At 38.0% G+C, this 21167-nt stretch overlaps 2 protein-coding genes across 14 annotated transcripts in view; one reads left to right on the top strand and one right to left on the bottom strand.

Annotated features, from left to right (window-relative positions):
- LOC113660284 (formin-like) overlaps nt 1-11100 on the bottom strand; it is an 88488-nt gene extending 77388 nt beyond the window's left edge. The window contains exons 1-3 of one of the 2 annotated variants that reach the window (XM_047821335.1): nt 10606-11100; nt 9155-9235; nt 7475-9042 (exon numbers count right to left, since the gene is read on the bottom strand). In XM_047821335.1, coding sequence (XP_047677291.1) covers nt 7475-9042; nt 9155-9228 — 1642 coding nt within the window. In that variant the 5' untranslated portion in view covers nt 9229-9235; nt 10606-11100. Of the gene's footprint in view, nt 1-7474; nt 9236-10605 lie in introns of both variants that reach the window. The other variant, XM_027173643.2, reaches the window with a different exon arrangement.
- An 8816-nt stretch (nt 11101-19916) lies between these two features.
- LOC113660277 (ryanodine receptor 3) overlaps nt 19917-21167 on the top strand; it is a 170686-nt gene continuing 169435 nt past the window's right edge. For 11 of the 12 annotated variants that reach the window (XM_047821332.1, XM_047821334.1, XM_047821331.1 and 8 more), the window contains exon 1: nt 20057-20245. In XM_047821332.1, coding sequence (XP_047677288.1) covers nt 20198-20245 — 48 coding nt within the window. In that variant the 5' untranslated portion in view covers nt 20057-20197. Of the gene's footprint in view, nt 20246-21167 lie in introns of all 12 variants that reach the window. The other variant, XM_047821329.1, reaches the window with a different exon arrangement.

The following is a 21167-nucleotide window of genomic DNA, read 5'->3' as shown; positions in this document are numbered from 1 at the left end:
GCAGGGTTAGTCATAGTGCGGCACCCCTGAGGTTAAAGGCCTTGCTCAAGGACCCAACATTGATGTCTCAACAGCTTGTGGGTTCGAACCCTGACCTTCTGATCAGTAAACTAAAGCCTTAACCACTGAACCATCACGCCCATTACATTTTTACACATCAGCTCATTTTTAAAATGATAGAAAAAACACTTTTGTCCTTACTATTTTTAAAATGACAGAATATAAAAAAATGAAACGTATTCTTTCATTCTGTCACGGCGTTATTAAGAAAACGCCTAAAAACCCTACTTAAGATCTGCATTATGGTAATGTATTTCCAGCCTGAAGCTGCCAGGCCTTAAAATGCTGACTGCAAATTTTGGCTAAATTACTCAGCACATTTGCTTACACTGCAAATTACAGCCCAACCTCCACGCACTATAATATTTTGTAGGGCTCTAGCAGTGCTCCTCCTGTCCTTCCTTGCACAAAGGCGGAGGTAGCGGTCCTGCTGCTGGGTTGTTGCCCTCCTACGGCCTCCTCCACGTCTCCTGATGTACTGGCCTGTCTCTTGGTAGCGTCACCATGCTCTGAACACTACGCTGACAGCAAACCTTCTTGCCACAGCTCGCATTGAGGTGCCTTCCTGGATGAACTGCACTACCTGAGCCACTTGTGTGGGTTGTAGACTACGTCTCATGCTACCACTAGAGTAAAAGCACCACCAGCATTCAAAAGTGACCAAAACTTCACCCAGAAAGCATAGGAACTGTCAAGTGGTCTTTGGTCACCACCTGCAGAACCACTCCTTTATTGAAGGTGTCTTACTAATTGCCTATAATTTCCACCTGTTGTCTATTCCATTTGCACAACAGCATGTGAAAATGATTGTCAATCTGTGTTGCTTCCTAAGAGGCCAGTTTGATTTCACAGAAGTGTGTTTGACTTGGAGTTACATTGTGTTGTTTAAAGGTTCCCTTTATTTTTTTGAGCAGTATATATATATATATATATATATATATATATATATATATATATATATATATATATATATATATATATATATATATATATATATACTTCAACTGACCCCAACATGAAAGGGTTTTTTCCCTAAAGCTTGGCCAATGTGTTGGTCATTAGTAAAGCACTATTCTTGTGGCAGAACACATATTACTTGTGAAACACTAACATCTTTAAGCCCAACATATGGCAAGACCCCTTGTTTTATTACACATCTTTATTTCACACAAGCAAGACCAAAAACACCAAAAACACTGAAATTGAGCCCAATTGTCATGCATTTGGACAAAGTCCAATTCCACATTTCCCACAATATATATAAATATTTCACAGATAAATGCTTATAAAATGTATTATATATATATATATATATATATATATAAATAATTTATAATCAATTATATATATATATATATATATATATATATATATATAAAATAAATTTTATAATCAATTATATATATATATATATATATATATATAATTGATTATAAAATGCTTGAGATTTTTGCTGTCAAAGCTGAATATATGTCTTACAACAAAATGTGTTGTTGAAAGCTTGGAAAGAAAAAAACAAAAAAAGACCAAAAAGACATGAAAAACAGCTAGAAATATTATGCATGACATAATATTGAATGACTAGAATGTCAGAACACAATATACATTGGACACGCCTACTCATCAATTTGGCAATGGTTTTTAAATAATGCCACCTTGTGGACTAAAACAGACATGACCACATACAAATATTTAATGTGCATTTGGAAAAATATAGGCAAAATAGCTAGATATGGCATGAAATGTTCCACGTGTATGAATTAATCGGTTTCTGAAGGTGTTAATGATTTCCGACCAGGTTTGAGAACAGTCTTAGTTGATATGTTAACACACACCTGTCATTAAGCTACACACAAACAAACAGTGCACTGACCGTGTGAAGCAGAGCTCAGTTCCACCAGAGCAAGCTGTACTAGCTGCTATAATCAAAAAACAGACCAAGTCATGGGCAATTAGCTCTGTTCGTTAAAACCATCTTATTAAGCGCACATAAGCAGCACTCTCTTTGCATTGCTATGTGTGTTTGTTCCAAGGGCATGTTACACTGCTATATATGTGTGTGTGCATTGCTTTCTGTCTGGATAGCATGCCCTCAGTTGAACTTGTCCTCAAAATACAAAACCTTTCCACGTCCGCGTGCATGTTCAGCCACTACGGGAGATATCGAATACAATCTTCCTGTGAATTACTATAAGTATCTTCAAGAGAAATTAAACACTTCTGGTCATGTGCTGTTGTAGAAAATAAATCAGCTTCTAATGCATGGCATTTTTCTCTATATGTCCTCTCGCCTTTTATTCCTCGGTTACGCCACAGCAGGGTTGAATGCTCAAATCTCATTGGCCATGGGAGACGCTTTAGACTTTTTGATTTTGTTCACATTTTCTGTGAATATTACTGCTTTTATTTGTTAATAACATCATGAGACCACAAGAAAGGCTGGTGAGGAAATTAAAAAGAGCAATCTTAAAAAGTGGTATTTTTTTGGGTTTCAAGCCTTGCAACTTCCAACTTGGGTCCTTAAGCAAGGCCCTTAACCCTCTCTGGGTATAGGGCTCCAATGGTGCATGGTGCTCTGACCCCAACTTCCTAACAAATGAGATATGCAAAGAAAAGTTGCAATGTATATCTGGTAAATAAAGCTTGTTTTACTTCTAAAGCAAGAATAAGCTGAGAACTGAACCTTGTGATCTAAATGAAGCAGGCATGTGTAACAGAGCTGAAGTAACACCTCAGCTGACTTGAAGGCTGAAAAATATGAGTACTGGATATTGTACTCCTTTACGTACAAATAGCAGAAATATAACCCTTCTGCATGGCCATACAACTCATTCTGAAAAACCTTGTTAGACCAACTGAAGTGCAATATCGTTCATACAAAGACCAAGAAATATTGTAAATAGTGTCAAATTAGATCATCTGCACTCTACAGAATAAACAGCTGCAGCATCTGTCTAACCTCTGCATTTCTCTCAAGCACATCCAAATAGGTCAAGTGTAATGTAGTTGAACAATATCCTTTTTTACTGTCCTAATACTCTAGTGGAGTGTCGGGAGTGTAATCCTTTGTGATGTGCCCATAATTCCAGTTAAATTAGAATTTTAAAGAGAGGACACAGTGTGCTCTCACATCAGCCCATTAATACTCATACTGACAGAGTGACATCTAAAGCTAGCATCATGTCAAGTTGTAGTTTTTATTTTAAACTGCCGATGCACAGCCAGCGAGCTCATCTATTTTACTTTATCAAGAAATATAAGAACCTTTTTTTACTCCCTAACTTTGGAATTAAAATCTTTAACATCAGCCTGCCATGTTTTTTTTTTCATTTTCAGTCTGATGAGTAACAATTTCTTTTCCTCAAAAGAACAATTGACAATTTGTGCCAAAACGCAGCCTGAAAGCTAACTAAAAGGACTGTAAATAATACAAATAATAATGAAATAAGAAACACAAAAGAAGTGGATTACTTGCTCAACTTATTTATCAAAATGCCTTCGGAGGAAAAGCTAGAAGAAAATAGACCAAGGAAAAGCTATCAAATCAAAGTATAAATTACAGGTAGTGAAAAAAGGGCAGAAGCAGTGGTGTAGTCTAGTTTTTTGTAGTGAGTATACTGTGATCCCCCCCCAGCCTCATACGCACCCATCCTAGAGCGACACCCCATAGGCACCACCACACTCACTAATGCATAAAATATGCATCTACATGTAATTTAGAGCATTATTAAAGACTGCTTATGTGTTATCAACATTCCAATTTATTATAAGCAACAAAAGACAGTCAGCTGATAAAACCTGTGCTTCAGGTCCCATATTCATATAACATTTAAGGCTAAATGTAATCAGACAGTTGGCAGCACCCATTGACTTTCACAGTAGGAAAAAATATAGACTATGAAAGTCAGTGGGTGCTGCCAACTGTCTGATTACCAACAATTTTGAAAATATCATCTTTTGTGTTAAACAGAAGAAATAAACTCATACAGTTTTGGAACAAATTGAGGGTGAGGAAATAACACAATTTTCATTTTTGGGTGAACTAAACTATACCTTTAAGAGCTACATTTAGCCTTAAATGTTATATGAATGTGGGACCTGGAGCACAGGTTTTATCAGCTGTCAATTTTCAATGTACATTTACGAGTGAACAATAAACATTTGTTCAGTTTTATCACCAACACTCTGCAGAATATTATGAACTGAATGAACTGGTAGTTTACAAAGCTTTCCAAATACATTTGTACTCGGGCTGTGGGTGAAATGTCACCCGAAGCTACTGTAGCTTTAGGCGCAGGATTCCGAAAACACTTAGGGTGTAGTTTGAGTCTGCTTTCGTATCAGATCTTCTTTTACATTACTTAGTTAATTTCAAATTTGCGCCACAAAACACCGCCAAGCAAATAATTTTCCTCCTTGGTAGGTGACGTCAGATCAGGTCACAGGCCACGGAAGCCCCAATGGTCCAAAAACGTTAGTGATTCGCAATCGCAACCACAGTCTGTGTTCGCAACACAGACGGGGTGAATTTATAAATGAAAGTTCTGTCACAAAACGATATTGTTACGTATCCTTACGTATCCTTGGCATTTCCTAGTGGGTATACGGCGTATACCTGCGTATCACGTAGACTACACCACTGGGCAGAAGCAATGCTTTTGTGTGGTATAAACAAAAGAGCTGGCTAGAATGATACAATATAAGAGGCAAAATTTGATTACACTTCATTTAAAAAAAAACAAAATAAAACCCCTGAGCTCTAAGCCTCAGCGTTAAAGGATATCTGAATAGTAAGATCTAATTACTGAGAGATAGTAGGGTATATTATGCCTGTGATTCAATATTGTGACCAGCAGTCACTGCTTACAGTATCTTCTGTTATAAAAAGCACTAGTACAAATCAAAAGCTTACATTTTGCACTCAAACATACAGTTAAAGCAATATCTCAAATGCATTATTAATTAAACTATCATTACATTGTACATTTATTTGTACGATGAAAACTTTTGACCACAAACTAAGGAAATAAAATACTCTGAGTAGGTTCTTGACCTTTTTTTTTAAATACAAAAAGCTCTTACAGAAATGAAACGAGCTGCGTCTGGGGTTGTTCATGAGTACTAAATCAAATATAAGGAGTAGAGTTTCCCTTCATTCCCTGTTGACATCTGGGGGAAAAAGTAACCACAAACTATATCAACTGACTCTCTGTGGAGTGATCGGTCTCATATGACCCACAGACTGATTAGTTAATACTATTTAGATGTTACTAAAATTAAGTTTGTGCAAGAGAGCAGATGCAGGATCAGTGCAAAGTACTCGAGTTTTAGAGAGTTTTACACTTCTGCATCATCTACAAACTCTAGAGCTGAAAAATTCTTTGGAGAACTGGACCTTTCTATTCGCAGATGGGTAAAATGTTAGTGCCGTTAGATTCGGATTTGTTCTTAGTGTTGTTAAGAGGCAGGATGTAGCATACTGTAGCCTCTGACTGCTACAATTCAACACAGGATGCTTTTTGCCACTCTGTCTAAGTCAAATCATATAGAGAAGAGTAAATGATGGAGGATAAATGCAAACGTGTCTCTTTAGAGACGTGAAGCCGTTCACCAGATTTGTTTCGAACGATTTCAGCCATTCGTCATCATCATTTTGAACATGTTGCATCACCGGACAGCATTCCTCCCTCAGGAGAAAGCCATATCTGCCCTCTTCCATATACGAAATGTCAACGATTGCCACATGCCTCTGTGATTGACAAGAGTAAAGCAAGTATGCCAACTATCACTTCCACAAAGTTCCACTATACTCCTAGCCATGGATATGTGTCACGTTGTCCTGATTCAATTTTCTGATCTCCCAATGATCTCCAAAAGATTAAATTGTTTACCATGAAGTTAATGAAATGCTCAGTTCATGCTAGTTGTTGCTGTGTTTAAATTTGCACGGGATGTCATTCTGTCAGGGCAAACTGTAAAGGGCATTCCAAAAAACTCCCCAGTGTTTTAGCTATTCTATTTTCGCTGCTGTTCACCCTGGTAACTTTACAGAAGCAATTAATTATTAAAAGAAGGAAGACTCTATCTTCACTCAGAATGCTCCAGGAGTGTTAGCCATCTAGACCGTCCGTTGGAACGTCCTTCTAAAATTAAACAAAACCACACGATAATGTCTTTTATGTAGCAGCCAGAGGTCGAGGAAGTCACAAGTAAGTCTCAAGTCATGAATGTCAAGTCAAAGTCAAGTCTTTTTTTAATATTGGTCAAGCAAGTCTCAAATTTGTGACTAACGTCGAGTCCCCCATCTCTGAGTCATTTAACTCAAGTCCGAGTCAAGTCTCAAGTCATGAATGTCAAGTCAAAGTAGAGTCGATTCTTTTTTTTTTATATTTGTTAAGCAAGTCTCAAATTTGCGACTTAAGTCTGACTCGAGTCAAGTCATATGACTCGAGTCCCCCATCTCTGCTAGCAGCTACAGGCTAAAAGGCTTTACAGATGGCAGACTGAAACTGTTGCTCTATTGTAGTGCTTGTTAACTATAAATTGAATCACTTTGACCAATATGACCCTAGATGTGCACTGCCAATTTTTTTTTTGTTGTTTTTTTGCTACAAGGAAATTATGAAAAAACATCCTCAGTGTAAAAACGTTATTAAACCAATAGTCTGACACTGTGAGTAGAACGACAGAGTTTTCCATGCACAATGACAAGGTAGAATAGCTTGAACTGCACTGCCACCCATAACAAGCTATGATCATATGATATGGTAAGCGGGTTGTAGGCTGGACACTGCAGCACTAGGAAAAGTGACATCATCTTTTCAGTCCAAACCACACAAAGCTGTGGGCTATGCTGCCAAATAGTTAATAAGCATATTGCAAAATCCACTGAGATGTGATAATTTCCCCATGAATTGACATTGGCGTTGGTTCAATTAAATGGATCATAACAGGGAAGCTTCCTCAACAGGATGTAACACACAATATATGAAGTAAACTGTCAAAGCTGGAGTTTATACATTTTCCTCAGTGTGACAAATGAGAACAAAGAAGCAACACAGTGACCATATTGATTTTAGGTACAGTAGGAGGCTGTGTCTTAACAGAATTAGAATGAGCTAAAACAGAAGCAGAATCATTTTATTTTAAACTTACACTACAGCGAAGTTTGTTTCATTTTGGAGCAACACGAAGCTGCAATAACATTCCCTTATAATATTCCATAGATTAAGACTTTAAATATTTGATGCCATTAAGTTAAATAATAGTTCTTTTTTTGTATATATAAAAAGTTCTCTGATAACTAAATATAGTAGCTTTTATAAATAATCCCTCTTGCAAGGACCCAAGACCCTTTCTCCCAGATGCCAACTGGGTAAATATATTTATCATATAATAACCATATTAAACTCACCTGTAATTTTGGAAGCGTTTGTACCATTGTTGATACATGTAGAGTTACCAGATCCCTGTTTGCTGAGGCTTAGGTCCATCCTAGTGATAGGTCTTTGGTTTCCGTTTTTATCTGTGGCCTCCATTGGGTTTTTGGGCTGGTCCCCAGCTTTAAACCATGACCCAGCTGTTTCATGAAACCACATGTCTTGATCTGTGTCCTTACCCCCATCCTCTTTAGGCAGCAATACAATGCGGTGGTTCAGCTGGGGACTGGGCAGCTTGGATGACAGTGGTGACAAGATAGGGGACATACTCTGAAGGCTGTTGGATGGAGGGTAGGAAGAATTAAAAACTCCAGAAAGGGAAGGAGATATAGGGCTTTTGGTCCTAGGCCTGAGGTTGGAAGTTTGCTTTTGAGAATCGATGAGCGGAAATGTCATTGCTTCTGAAGGTCTGTCTCTAACATTTAATTCCACATTGTTCTGGACATTTAGCGTTTCTTGTCTCAAAACTTGGCAAGTATTTTGTCCTAATGCAGAGCTAGCATTATCAGTATGAGGCCCTACTTCAATGAGGTCAGCGGAATTCTCTTTGCCTTCATGGTTGAAATGAGATAATTCCTTACGTTTGGCCACCACTTCAACAACTATGTCTCTTCTGTTCATGTTATCATACAGACTAACTCCAGTCTTACCTCCAGAATTATTCTGCAAATTGTATTTTCCAGCAGAACTCGTTTTTCCACTTAAAGCAATGTTATTTCCATTGGTCATTTGCTCCCTATGGGTATGGTACTGTTTCGCTTCTGTGAGACAACGGGAAAATGCTCCATAACTCAGACAGAACTGGTCTTCAAACTCAGTGAATTCGGTGCAGAGGTCTATCTCTGGCTCAAACAGACGTGAGTCCTCCATGAAGTCCCAGGCTTCCTGAGATGTCTGATAGGGTTCTTCCATTGTGAGAAGTGGCTCACTGCTGACACTGGCATAGGAGTCGGAGCCAGGGGTATGTGGTACATGCACAGAAGCAGGGGTTCCAAGCAACTTTTGGTTTTCATTTGCCTCAAGAAAGTCTGCATCCAGGCAATTGTTCAACATTTCCGAAGCTGTGATGGGCTGTATTTTCTTTTTCAATTTAGCCTGCAAGAACTCCTCAGCAGTGTCCATCTTCTTGCTACCTAGTTTCTTGATTTTTCTAACCCCAGAAGCAGGCCTCTTATGTTCTGGGGACAAAGACATGGTATGCTGAAGGTTGCTGCTGATAGCACTTTGAACAGGATGTATTTCATGCCCTTCAAATTGAGCCTGTAGCTTGCCGTCCTTGTTGCCCATTCTGATTCGTGATGCACAGTCACCACATAGAGACAGGAGATCCACAATCAGCTGCCAATGTTCTTCAGACAGAAAGTGAATTTCAGCTAAAAATTGTGTTGCTTCACAGGACTGCAAGACTTTGTTTGCTGGTTTGTTTGACTGAGTCTTTTGTTTCTGCATTGCATGATCTTCAACCTTCTGGTCATGCTGATTGGTGAACAGTGACTGGCAGTGATGAGAGGTGTGGCCTCTGCGTGTAAAGCCTCGCACTCCCCTATTGGGGAAGTATGGGCTGATGTAAATAACCTCCTCAATTCGTTTGTGCAGACAGAGCACTGTGTGTGTGCCCTCCATTATGGGAGCCATTTAATTTATCACACACTTACTTGAAATATATGGCTGTTCCAAGACTCTTGGCTTTGGTAATGGATTGCTTGGGAAGAAGAATCCCCATGGACATTCAAAATCTGTTAAGGAGAGAACACCTTTACTGAATATATTAAATAATTTTAGCACATTGATGTGAATCATTCCTCTTACGCAGGTCTTAAGTGAATATAAATAATACGACTTAATACAATATTGAACCTGTAGACAAATAATTATGAATGAGCATTTCAGTAACAATATTTTAACTGCTAAAATAATGAATGAAATAGATCCCAGGGTCCCTAATATAACACACCCACTTCAACAAAGCATTAATTAAATGATTAGTTTCATCAGATGTTATACAGCAGGGAAAATGGTAAAATGTGCAGGGTACTTATTCAATACCAAGCCTGGGATCCTGTAAAGCAGACAAACAGGATTTAGTAATGATGTTTGTGCTACTGATCCATAATTTGGATCAATGTTGATACTACACTCACAATGCCTCATAATTTTGTTGCCCCACAATAAAAACAAGTAAATTATAGATTATTAAACATCTGTTAATTACTAATAATAACAAAAACAGCAATTAATGTACATAAAATAAACAGTAGTTATTGTATATTATTGATTCTTAATGATCAGAAGATACATTTGTTTGTTCATCGAACGTTCTTTAAGTTTTTATCTTTCTAAAACAAAACAAAACAAAACAAAACAAAACAAAAAACAGAATATACTTATATGGGTCTACTCTTTAAGGGTTCCACCACAGGGACAAGAGAACCCTTAAGGGCTGCTGCTTAGTGTCAATATTCAGTGAATTTAGGCAGCTTTCATAGTGCATCATGAATGACTTAGAGGAAAGGTTCAGCACATGATATTGTGCAATAAATCTCATGATCACATTTTACTCTGTAAACTGTTATGTTGTGTCAGAAGGTAATACTGTGGCACTTACTTGTGAAAATAATATTTGTCGTATTAATAATAATAATAATAATAATAATAAATAAAAAGAAATAATAATAAAATAAATAATAATAATAATAATAATAATAATAAAGAATAATAAATAATAAAAATAAATAATAAAAGGAAAAAAATATAATAACAAAATAAAATAAAGAAGAATAAATAACAACAACAACAACAACAACAATAATAATAATAATAGTAATAATAATAATAATAATAATAATAATAATAATAATAATAATAATAATAATAAACAGTTGTTATGCGGTCGCGTGCTTTCTTCAGCTAAGCGACTCCAGTTACTTTACCAAATCCAGTTCATAGCTGTGTGGAAAATGCGGCATTAAGTTGTGCGCTGAGTCTCAAACAAACAGCGCTTTAGCAGCGCTCACGTTTTGCGCTACATGTGAAACGTTACGTAACATCAGCACCGATACGCGCTAATCGCGTGTGTAAAGTGCGTGAAAGTTTGGCGCGCGCTTACCGCTTTCTCCGGCATGATGCTTATTTCCCCTTCGTCTTTTCCCCTCGCGCTAAACCCGTGCCTGCGTTCACCGGTGCCTTTCGGAGGACGACTTCTCGCCTCCTGACAGACTGATGCTCGGGCCAATCAGAGTGCGCATAAACAGCTGCACGAGCGCCACCTCGAGTTGTGCCATAGCTCATGCGGATGCGGATTTTCAGGTGCAGAAGAGAGCAAGAGGAGAAGGAGGCGGTCAGCTTGCATGTAGAACAGCATCAAAACATTAAAGGGAAACAGCAACGAACGCCTGCCAAACCAGATTTGGGTTTTTATCTTCACAAATCAAGCAGAGGAAGGTGGAGGATGAGGAGAAGCTTCTTCCCGGATGAGGCTATCCGGATCTTAAACCAGGAGACACCCAGGATCTAACACTGGACCTCTCTCTCCATCCCCACTGTTCTATGCACACACACACACACACACACACACACACACACACACACACACACACACACACACACACACACACACACACACACCCTTTTTTTGTACTGACACTTTAATTCTGGACTGTCACTGTCACTTTAACTCTGGACTTGCACAGCACAGTGCCACTTTATACACTATTTACACACCATACTGCACCTGGACACTTTAAGGACAATCTTTAAAAACCATACACTTATGTATATGTATATTTATGTATATGCATTATTTCTTCATATTCTCAATATATTTCATATTTTTCTATAGTTTTTCTATAGTTTTATTACATAGTTTATACTTTTTTAATATTTTATTCTCATTTTATTTTTTGCTTTTTATACTTTTTTTTTTTTAATATTCTTTATTATTATACCGGACAGTTGCATAAAGCATTTCACTGCATATCGTACCCTGTATGTATGTGTATGTGACAAATAAAATTTGATTTGATTTGAAATGACGAAACCTGTTTCTTGCATACATTGTATAGGACAATAGAATTTTTGTGTGTATGTAAATAATTAAATGTCACATGCATGCATTCATATGTGCCACTCCAGCAGGTGGTGTGCAGGTGGTTAACTTATTTTACATAAGTCTTAGTTGTCACTGCCTGCAGAACAATAGGCATTGTTCATGTATTGTGCATAACGACAAAATTTGTACCCTGAAGCTCACATACCTGGAAACTGACTGTAATCCAATAGGCAGATCTACAGTATGTTTGTGAATGCACAAGCCTCCTATTAAGTCCTCAAGGTCCACAATTGAATTGCACTGCATTCAAACTGCATGTTTCAAGGTTATATTTACTATTTATATTTATTAAGGTATAGTCATTCTAACTAGCATCGGTAATAAATAGTTAATTAATTAAAGATCTTCAAAGTCTACACAAGTGCAGAATGATTTCAAATGTTTGCCATTTCTGTCTTATATTCCCAGGCAGAGCAATAAACACATTTTAGCCAGGCTGATAGTACTGTACAGTAAGTGTTACGTCACTTAGGTATCTACATATAACACTATTTGACATTGTCTTCGATTTTTCATGTTATTCTTACTTTTTCTTATGTCTTATTTCTATTAATCATATTTTTCATGTAGTTTATTAATTTACTTTATTTATATGCATACAGTGTAGGCCAAGGATGAATAGACCAGATGTTCATTGCACTGCAAGCTGTATGTTGTATATTACTGTGTATGTGATGAATAAAAATCATTGGATCTTGGAGCTTGAAGCTGGAATGGGGAAAAACTCTACCGGCTGGAGGTCTCTAAAGGCTACAAGTAGACCTTAATGCCTGTGGTGGTTACTGACTCTCGTTTTTAGTTATGCTGTGATAGTAAAACCTGTTAATGTCTTCACTTGCTCTCACAATGACATGATTTTAAACTAGTATGTACCTACCTGCTGCCTGAATTAATGGCAGGACAAAAAATGTGGCCATATAACCCAGACTGGCTACCTGTTAAGTTTAGAATTGTTTACAAACTGCTGCTACTTATAGTACGTACAATCTCTAAATGGTTTAGCTTCCATGCATCTAACTAGTCTTCTAACATGTTACAATCCTTCATGTTCTGGACTTAGGACTCTGGTAGTTCCCAGAATATCTACAGTAAGTCCACTAAAGGCGGTAGAGCGTTTTCGTATTCATCTCCCAAACTTTGGAATAGTCTTCCTGACAGTGTTCAGGGCTCAGACACACTTTCCCAGTTTAAATGTAGATTAAAAACTCATCTCTTTAGTCAGGCATATACATAATACATCCCAGAATATTGTGCTCTAATACATCTGACCAAATACACATTATCATCTAGTGCTTGCTAATATTATGAACGGCAGCTATACTAATTCCTCTCCACTGCTTCTCTCTTTCTACCCATCCCGAGGGATCCAGAAATGTAATTATTAAAATTTGAATTTAATTTTTATTGCAATTTTTTCATGTTTACCTAAAAACATTGTCAAGATCAGATTTTTTTAAGATGACTATTTGTTAACATATTTTTTTTACTAACTTTCTCATATAAATGACTAAATGATTGCTCTAATTTATGATTTTAAATGGCAATAAATGATTTCTGCCTACTTGAGCCTGCATGCAGAGTAAAATTTAACCGTAATACTTTAAATTTTTTTCAGAATAAGTTTGTTGATACTGCTGGAATTTGCCACTGGGATGAATAATCAATCAATCAATCAATCAATCAATCAATCAATCTATCTATCTATCTATCTATCTATCTATCTATCTATCTATCTATCTATCTATCTATCTATCTATCTATCTATCTATCTATCAGTAAAGTAATTTATTGTATGTGTTTTAACAATGTATGGGTATCTTTAATGTCTTCATAAAAGTCAAATGTGACAAAGAAATGTGTTAAGATGTTTCAGTGAAATGAGGAACAAAGTGGCAGGTTGTTGTCACACCACTAGAGGACAGCAAAAGATCAGGGGTCTTGATTTAAGCACACATGCTCATTTGGAGGACTGGAATAGAGTAGAAAAGTCTAATCCTGTGAGAAATAGAATTTCTGTCATCACAGAAAAGCATTTCACTTTAAACGGTTTAATGTTTATTGCACTGACTTAACACTACTTTTAGCCAGTGGCTGTGAACTAGACTGTTTCTTAAGACTTGTAAGATGTACATTGCATATGCATTCCTGTGCTCTGTATTCATTCACCTTCAGTAACCACTTGATCAAGGTTGTGCTGGATCTAGTGACATTCCTGGGAGCACTGAGCATGAGGATGCATCGATGTCTGACTTGGGAATTGCATCGTCTTGGACCAAAACCACAAATGTAGCGTACTTCATCTTGTGCTGCAAAAAAACTCCTACACCAACACTGGCTGTGGTGGACTATGCCTGCACTTTAGTAAAGACAGGACAAGGATTAATACACATCACATCACAACACATTCTCAGTTCTGTAGTCTCTGCCTCGCTCACATCCAAAGCTGTTCTGAGCAATATTTACTATTAAAACTCTCTTTCGTACAGACAGTCACATTTCACTCCTTTCCATCAAAACATGCATCACATTACACTGTGGCACAATACACACACGCATTCTTAGATGCAATCAATAAGATTCCTATAGGGTCAGCTTTGGATGTGAGCGAGGCAGAGAACTCAGAACTGAGAATGTGTTGTGATTTATCCTTGTCCTGTCTTTACTAAAGTGCAGACATAGTCCACCAAAGCCAGGACGATGCAATTCCCAAATCAGCCATCAATCCAATAAGATTCCTATTGGGTCAATACAGTAACATGTCACAGACTGACATTGAATCTAATTGCAAATTACGATTCAGTCTAAATACTGTATATAATTGGATAGCGGTAATATTGTTGAAATTCGACATACCTGCAGTTTATTAACCCGTTTCACCATAGAGCCAGAACAGACATCATAAATCCTTTTTTAAGCATACAAAGCCTGAATGTGTCTACACAAACCAGTGTAAACCAGACATACAGGAAGAAGATTAGATACAAGGCTACAAAGACCATTTCCACCTAAACAAAACACAATTTCAACACCAAGCAGAAAAAACATGTAAACAGACAGAAAAATCATGTAAACAGAACTGACACAAGCAATCAGCCATTACACATTACAAACACAATCAGATCCTGCAGATTTCAAAGGTATAAGGATGAGCAGTCTGTGACTATATATGTATACATATGTACGTATAACCAGGTGTGAGTAAGAGAAGATGGAACACAGCAAAATGTGTGTGTGTGTGTGTGTGTGTATATATATATTCTGTATACACACACACATATATATATATGCACACATATACAGTATATATACATACACACACATATACACAGAAGTCATGGGGCAAGTCGTGGCCTAATGGTTAGAGTCTGACTTGTAATCCTAAGGTTGTGGGTTCTAGTTTCGGGCTGGCAACGACTGAGGTGCCCTTGAGCAAGGCACCGAACCCCCCAACTGCTCCCTGGGCGCCACAGCATAAATGGTGTGTGTTCACGGTGTGTGTGTGTGTGTTCACTGCTGTGTATGTGCACTTTGGATGGGTCAAATGCAGAGAACGAATTCTGAGTATGGGTCACCGTACTTAGCCGTATGTCACGTCACTTTCACACACACACACACACATATACATACACACACTAAGAGAGAGAGAGATACATATTCCACCAGAATTATCAAAATAGAGCTTGTAGTTTTAAAAAATAATTTTAAAAACAGGTTAAACTGGTTACAGACAAGACAAGGATTACTCCACATCACAACACACTGTCAGTTCTGTAGTTTGTGTGTAAACATTGAACAGTGACCCCCTGCCCTTATTAACACTGCACTTGTTTCTGACCAACATAAACACACAGCATTTTATTAATCAAAGGAAAGCATACTTCAAAACAGTAACCCGCAGGATGTTATAAAAACATAGTCTAACACCAGTCTATATAGTTTTCCTAACATTTTTAAACTTCACCATTGATCCCATTTACAACATACAGCACCTGTGGTCTGAGCGCGTGCGGGGTACAATTAGGCAATTCCACAGGCGGAAATGACGTCACTGAAACATAAATCTCAATGCATTATTTTAAAACAAAAACGCAATCTACAAACGATATTATAATATATGAATAGCGATAGAACAAAAATAAAATAAAAATAAATAGAATATATTCCCGTGGGAAATGGACTGAATGTTTGCTGGAATAGTCACGTGACTAGTCACATCATCAGAGACTCTCTTCTTTCTGTCATGTACATTTACAACACACTGCATCTGCAAAACAAAGCCAGCAGCATTGTGGGTGACCACACACACCTCTCACACACACTTTTTACCGTCCTGCCACGTGGAAAAATGTACCAAAACATTCAAAGCCTTCAAAACCAGACTGTAGAACTGTATTGGCTCCTCATATACCCAGAATCTCTCTCTCTCTCTCTCTCTCTCTCTCTCTGTCTGTCTGTCTGTCTTTCTCTCTCTCTCTCTCTCTCTCTCTCTCTCTCTCTCTCTCTCTCTCTCTCTCTCTCTCTCTCTCTCTGTCTGTCTTTCTCTCTCTCTCTCTCTCTCTCTTGTCTTTCTCCCTCTCTCTTTCTCTCTTTCTCTCCCTTTCTCACACTCACACACACACACACACACACGCACGTCATGTGCTGCTGTCATGTGTCTACATAAGATTACAAAGCAAAGCATCCATATTTGCACTGAGCAACCACACAGACTGTATAGTGGTCGGTACTATTTTATGTATTGCCCTTGTACTGTATTGTCTGTTTGCACTGTCTCTTGTCGTTTGTTTGTACAACGCTGCACACATGCACTTTATGCAAATAGGTTCATTTTACTTCTTAAATTTACTGCTTAACTCAAAAGTGTTGTCTTATGTAGCACCAGGGTCCTGGAGAAATGACAGTAAAATCTACTTGACTTGATTTGACTTGTGAGTGGTAGAAACAAAAAGATACGCAGTCCTCCCTTCAACAATGATGGAAAAAGTTCCACACCTGACCTGCCACATACATACAACAAGTACATGAAGTAAACGTTTATAGTCACCTCAGTCACCTCAGGCTTGTTCATTAGGGATAAATACAAACACATTTAAATATGTCTAATTTTAATCTTTTTATTAAAGTGAAGTGATGTACGGCTAAGTATGGTGACCCATACTCAGAATTTGTTCTGTGCGTTTAACCCATATAAAGTGGATGAACACACACACCCAGAGTAGTGGGCAGCCATTTATTCTGCAGCACCCAGGGCGTAGCGGGGGGGGGTCACCTTAGTCATGGACGGCCCAAGACTCGAACCCACAACCTTAGGGTTAAGAGTCAGACTCTCTAACCATTAGGCCATGACTTGAATGACTTTTGTATACTATTATTCTTCGTATAATAATCTTTTTGTACTATAGTTCTTGTGTTCTGCAAAGCTGCTTTAAGCTGTTCACTGGTAAACATGCTATACAAATAAAATTGAATTGAATTGAACTGGAAAATAAAGTTTAACAGCAATACTGATAAGGCAGAGTAATGTATAAAAATGTAGCTATTAAAATTTGAAAAACAACAGCTTTTTATTATACTGGATATCTTTTCCATGTTCTTAAATGTCAATTAGGTAAGATTAGTCTATTTTTTCTACACTTGTTCTGTAACAGTTCACCATGTTCACGAAGCTCCGCCCCCAGGTCCTACTGTATAAATGACAACATGAGCATCCAAAAACAAAATAATGCTTTCAGGACCAGAAGTCAATTTTCCAAATAGGTTTTTTAAATACTTAATACAGTTTTTCTAAGGGCATGACAATACAATTTGTTTGTTGGTGTTCGACATATTTTCATTGTTATTTGCAAGAAAATCAAAAATTTTCATGCCAACTTTGATGAGCATTTTCAAAGAATGTTCCCAATGCTTTGTTTAATCCATGCCATGCTAATCAAGACTGTTCTAAGAACCAAGTAATGGTATAATTTTCTAATAAAAGTGACCATTGAATGTATGAATGTACCAATGTACTGCATACACCTTAGCTGCAGTGTGTATCTTTTAGACTAATGCACTGGGCTTACCACATTTTATCATCATTTAACATTTCACTTCATTTAAGACACCAGAAAGAAGCACTTGATGTGTCTAGATAATTGTTCTAACACTAAGACTAAGTATTTAGTATTAAGACTAAGACTAAATATTTATACAAATCTCATTTTTCATGTCTCAGCCATCCTGATCTGTTCTAGCTGCTACCATCAGGCAGATGGTATTGTGGCATCAGATCCCACACAAGCTTGGACTCCAACCAATATCTCCACCAATAATATAACTCACAAACCCAGTCTATAATCCTTACACTGCACTTTATCGGGCACTGTGCACATTTACACTGTCCTTGAACTGTATGTATAATATTTCCAACTATGAATCTTTTTGACTGCATACAATGATTTTTTCTTCTTAATTGTAGCTGGATGCTTATTTTCTCCTATGTTGCTATGACTGCATACCTTGTTTACAGTTTGATGTTATTTAATCTGATGTGAAAGTGATGTGACATGACATGACATACAGCTTTATAAGGTGACCCATACTCAGAATTAGTTCTCTGCATTTAACCCATCCAAAGTGCACACACACACACACACACACACACACACACACACACACACACACATGACATGACATACAGCTTTATAAGGTGACCCATAGCAGTGGGCAGCCATTTTATGCTGCGGCGCCCAGGGAGCAAGCAGTAGGGGGGTTCGGTGCCTTGCTCAAGAGCACCTCAGTTGTGGCCGGCCCGAGACTCGAACCCACAAACTTAGGATTACGAGTCAGACTCTCTAACCATTAGGCCACGACTTGCCCCATCTGCTTACTTACACTACATACAAGCTAATAATCATTTTCGCACAGTGTCTCGGTAGAAGTTAGCAACTGAAAAACAAACCTGAACCTGAAGTACCTGAAGTACCTGAAGTACCTGAAGAACCAGAACGGAGTCACAGGAAAGTTTAAAATCAAATTAAACCTGATGAACATTTGTAACTTTTTAAACAATCACCTCTTATCCACTGCAGAGAATAATGACGTTAAAGATGAGACGAGTCCCAAGATTGTACAGAATTTGTGTTTTGGAGTTGAACAAACATTTTAAACAGAATACTTGCACCAATGGCAGTTAGCAGATGCCCTTATTCAGAGCAACTAACAAAAGTGCTTTGTGAATTTAACCGCTCTAGAACTCAGTAGAAGTTCATTGCACCACCTGAGTCCCAGGATAGAAAATAATCTTGATGGATGTCTTCCTTGTACTCTGGGAGATAGGTTCAATGCTAGATGCATGCATGAATGAATTTGCAGAGCACTCTCTTTGTCTAGCAAGAGTAGCATAAAAAAATCTGAGTTTAAAACAAATATTTTTGGTCAAATATCTGCTTGCTTTACACTTTACATATGTAGGTTTGTTTTGTTTATGGTGGACTGGCTGGCAGCTTTATGCCCCAGGTCACCCTTGTGTCTCTGTCACCTTCTGGCTCCTTCTTTTAGATATATACATTTCTGGCATTTAGTAGACACCCTTATCCAGAGTGACATAATTTTTTATTTCAGTTTATACAATTTAGGGTTAAAAGCCTTGTTCAGGGGCCCAGCAATGGAAGCTTTGTTACCCTGGGATTTGAAATCATGACCTTCTGTAGCCTAATGCCTTAACCATTGGGCTACCACATACCTATTCCTTGCTGGAATTTCGTGTGTGTGTGTGTGTGTGTGTGTGTGTGTGTGTGTGTGTGTGTGTGTGTGTGTGTGTGTGTGTGTGTGTGTGTGTATTGAGCTACACATATTGTATTTTGCTCTCTGGATCTGTCTGATCTCTTCTGATGCAATGGACGCACACCACACAGACAGCCTGGAGTTACGTGGGATTGCTGTGGATCCAGAAAAACAGAATGTCTGCACACATCTCTAATGTTTCAGAATAAACACACCGAAAACAACTAGTTGGATTTGCTTCACTCAAGTGCGCACATTGATTAAAGACTTACAGACACGTGATTCGTTTTTGCACATCCAGCAAAATATAATTTCATCATGTATTAACAGGAAGAAAATAAACACGATCAAGGACCACACTTGAGTCATCAGTGTTCTGCAACATGTTCTCTTTTTTTCAGTGGCTGTTTAAGGATCAGTGGATGTTTAAGGATCAGTGGATGTTTAAGGTGTTTTAGTAGACGGCTTTCAGCAACCGTTAAACTAGTGATTTGAGAACCAATCTGGCAACCCTGTTCCAGCGCTTCTCGGTACCCGGTGGAGCGGCGATGCGCGCGCACACACGCGCTCTTTGCGCTACAGCGAGCGGAGTTGCGTGCAGACGGGCTGCGGTGGAGCGGCTGTGGCCCTGCATGGCTGTGGATTAGCTGTCAGTGTGTGTGTGTGTGTGTGTGTGTGTGTGTGTGTGTGTGTGTGTGTGTGTGTGTGTGTGTGTGTGTGTGTGTGTGTGTGTGTGTGTGTGCGTGCGTGCGTGTGTGTGTGTGTGTGTGTGCGTGTGTGTGTGTATGTGTGTGTGTGTGAGGAGGCGAGAAGAGCGCGAGCAGCCATGGCTGAAGGCGGAGAAGCGGAAGACGAGATCCAGTTCTTACGGACGGTAAGCAAGATATCGTTTGCTTAGAGATCGCACGATGATCTTATGTGATGTCCTGCAAGCGGCACCTTGGCGCACTTGGACATGAACGCGTGATAATACACAGTGAGACGAGGGAATGAAATGCCTTGGTGACTGTGGTGACTGTGGTGATTGTGGTGACTGTGGTGATTGTGGTGATGCTGTTCCTCTGTTGATTGCAAGACAGAAAGAAAGAAAGAAAGAAAAAAACGCCATCACCGCGTACACACACACACACACATTCACACTGGGATTTAATGGGATTTAGCTCTAAAACAGCAGGTTTGCATGCAGACACACTTACAGAGGATGTGAGAAGCGCTCAAATAGAGACAAAATAAAGTGATGATGATGATGATTTTTTATACTAATAATAACAGTAATTTTAATAATAATAACAATAATAATAAAGTCAATAATAATGAAGTAACTATTATTATTGCTATTATTATTATTGTTATTATTATTATTATTATTATTATTATTATTATTATTATTACTACTACTACTACACCACTCTGTTCGGTGCTTCTGTTGCACACATACACATAAGACTTCATTGAATTGATTAGGCTAGAATAGATTTTTGTTCTCATTGACATGACCCATGTTGGAATGATCCTTATTCTAATTCTTATCTATTTGTATTTTTTATATTGTTGTGTCCTGCACGTGCAAACTAAATGGCATGACAAATATACAGTACTAACTGAAACGTTAAAGTGTTGCAGCTGCTAAATCAAACCGCATAAAAAAGACCCATCGTTTTGCTTATTCTGAAAGGTGAAAGATGCAGGGAAGGAAAATAAACAGATATTGTGGTTAAGTACAGGAAGACTTTGGTGGAAAAGCGTAAACACTTGTTGATTTGCAGGGAACATGGATAAAACTGCTGGAAATTATG

Source organism: Tachysurus fulvidraco, chromosome 12 (genome assembly GCF_022655615.1).
Source record: "Tachysurus fulvidraco isolate hzauxx_2018 chromosome 12, HZAU_PFXX_2.0, whole genome shotgun sequence".
NCBI lineage: Eukaryota > Metazoa > Chordata > Actinopteri > Siluriformes > Bagridae > Tachysurus > Tachysurus fulvidraco.
Note: the sequence above shows the minus strand (reverse complement) of the source record. Positions and strands in the feature narration are given on the sequence as shown.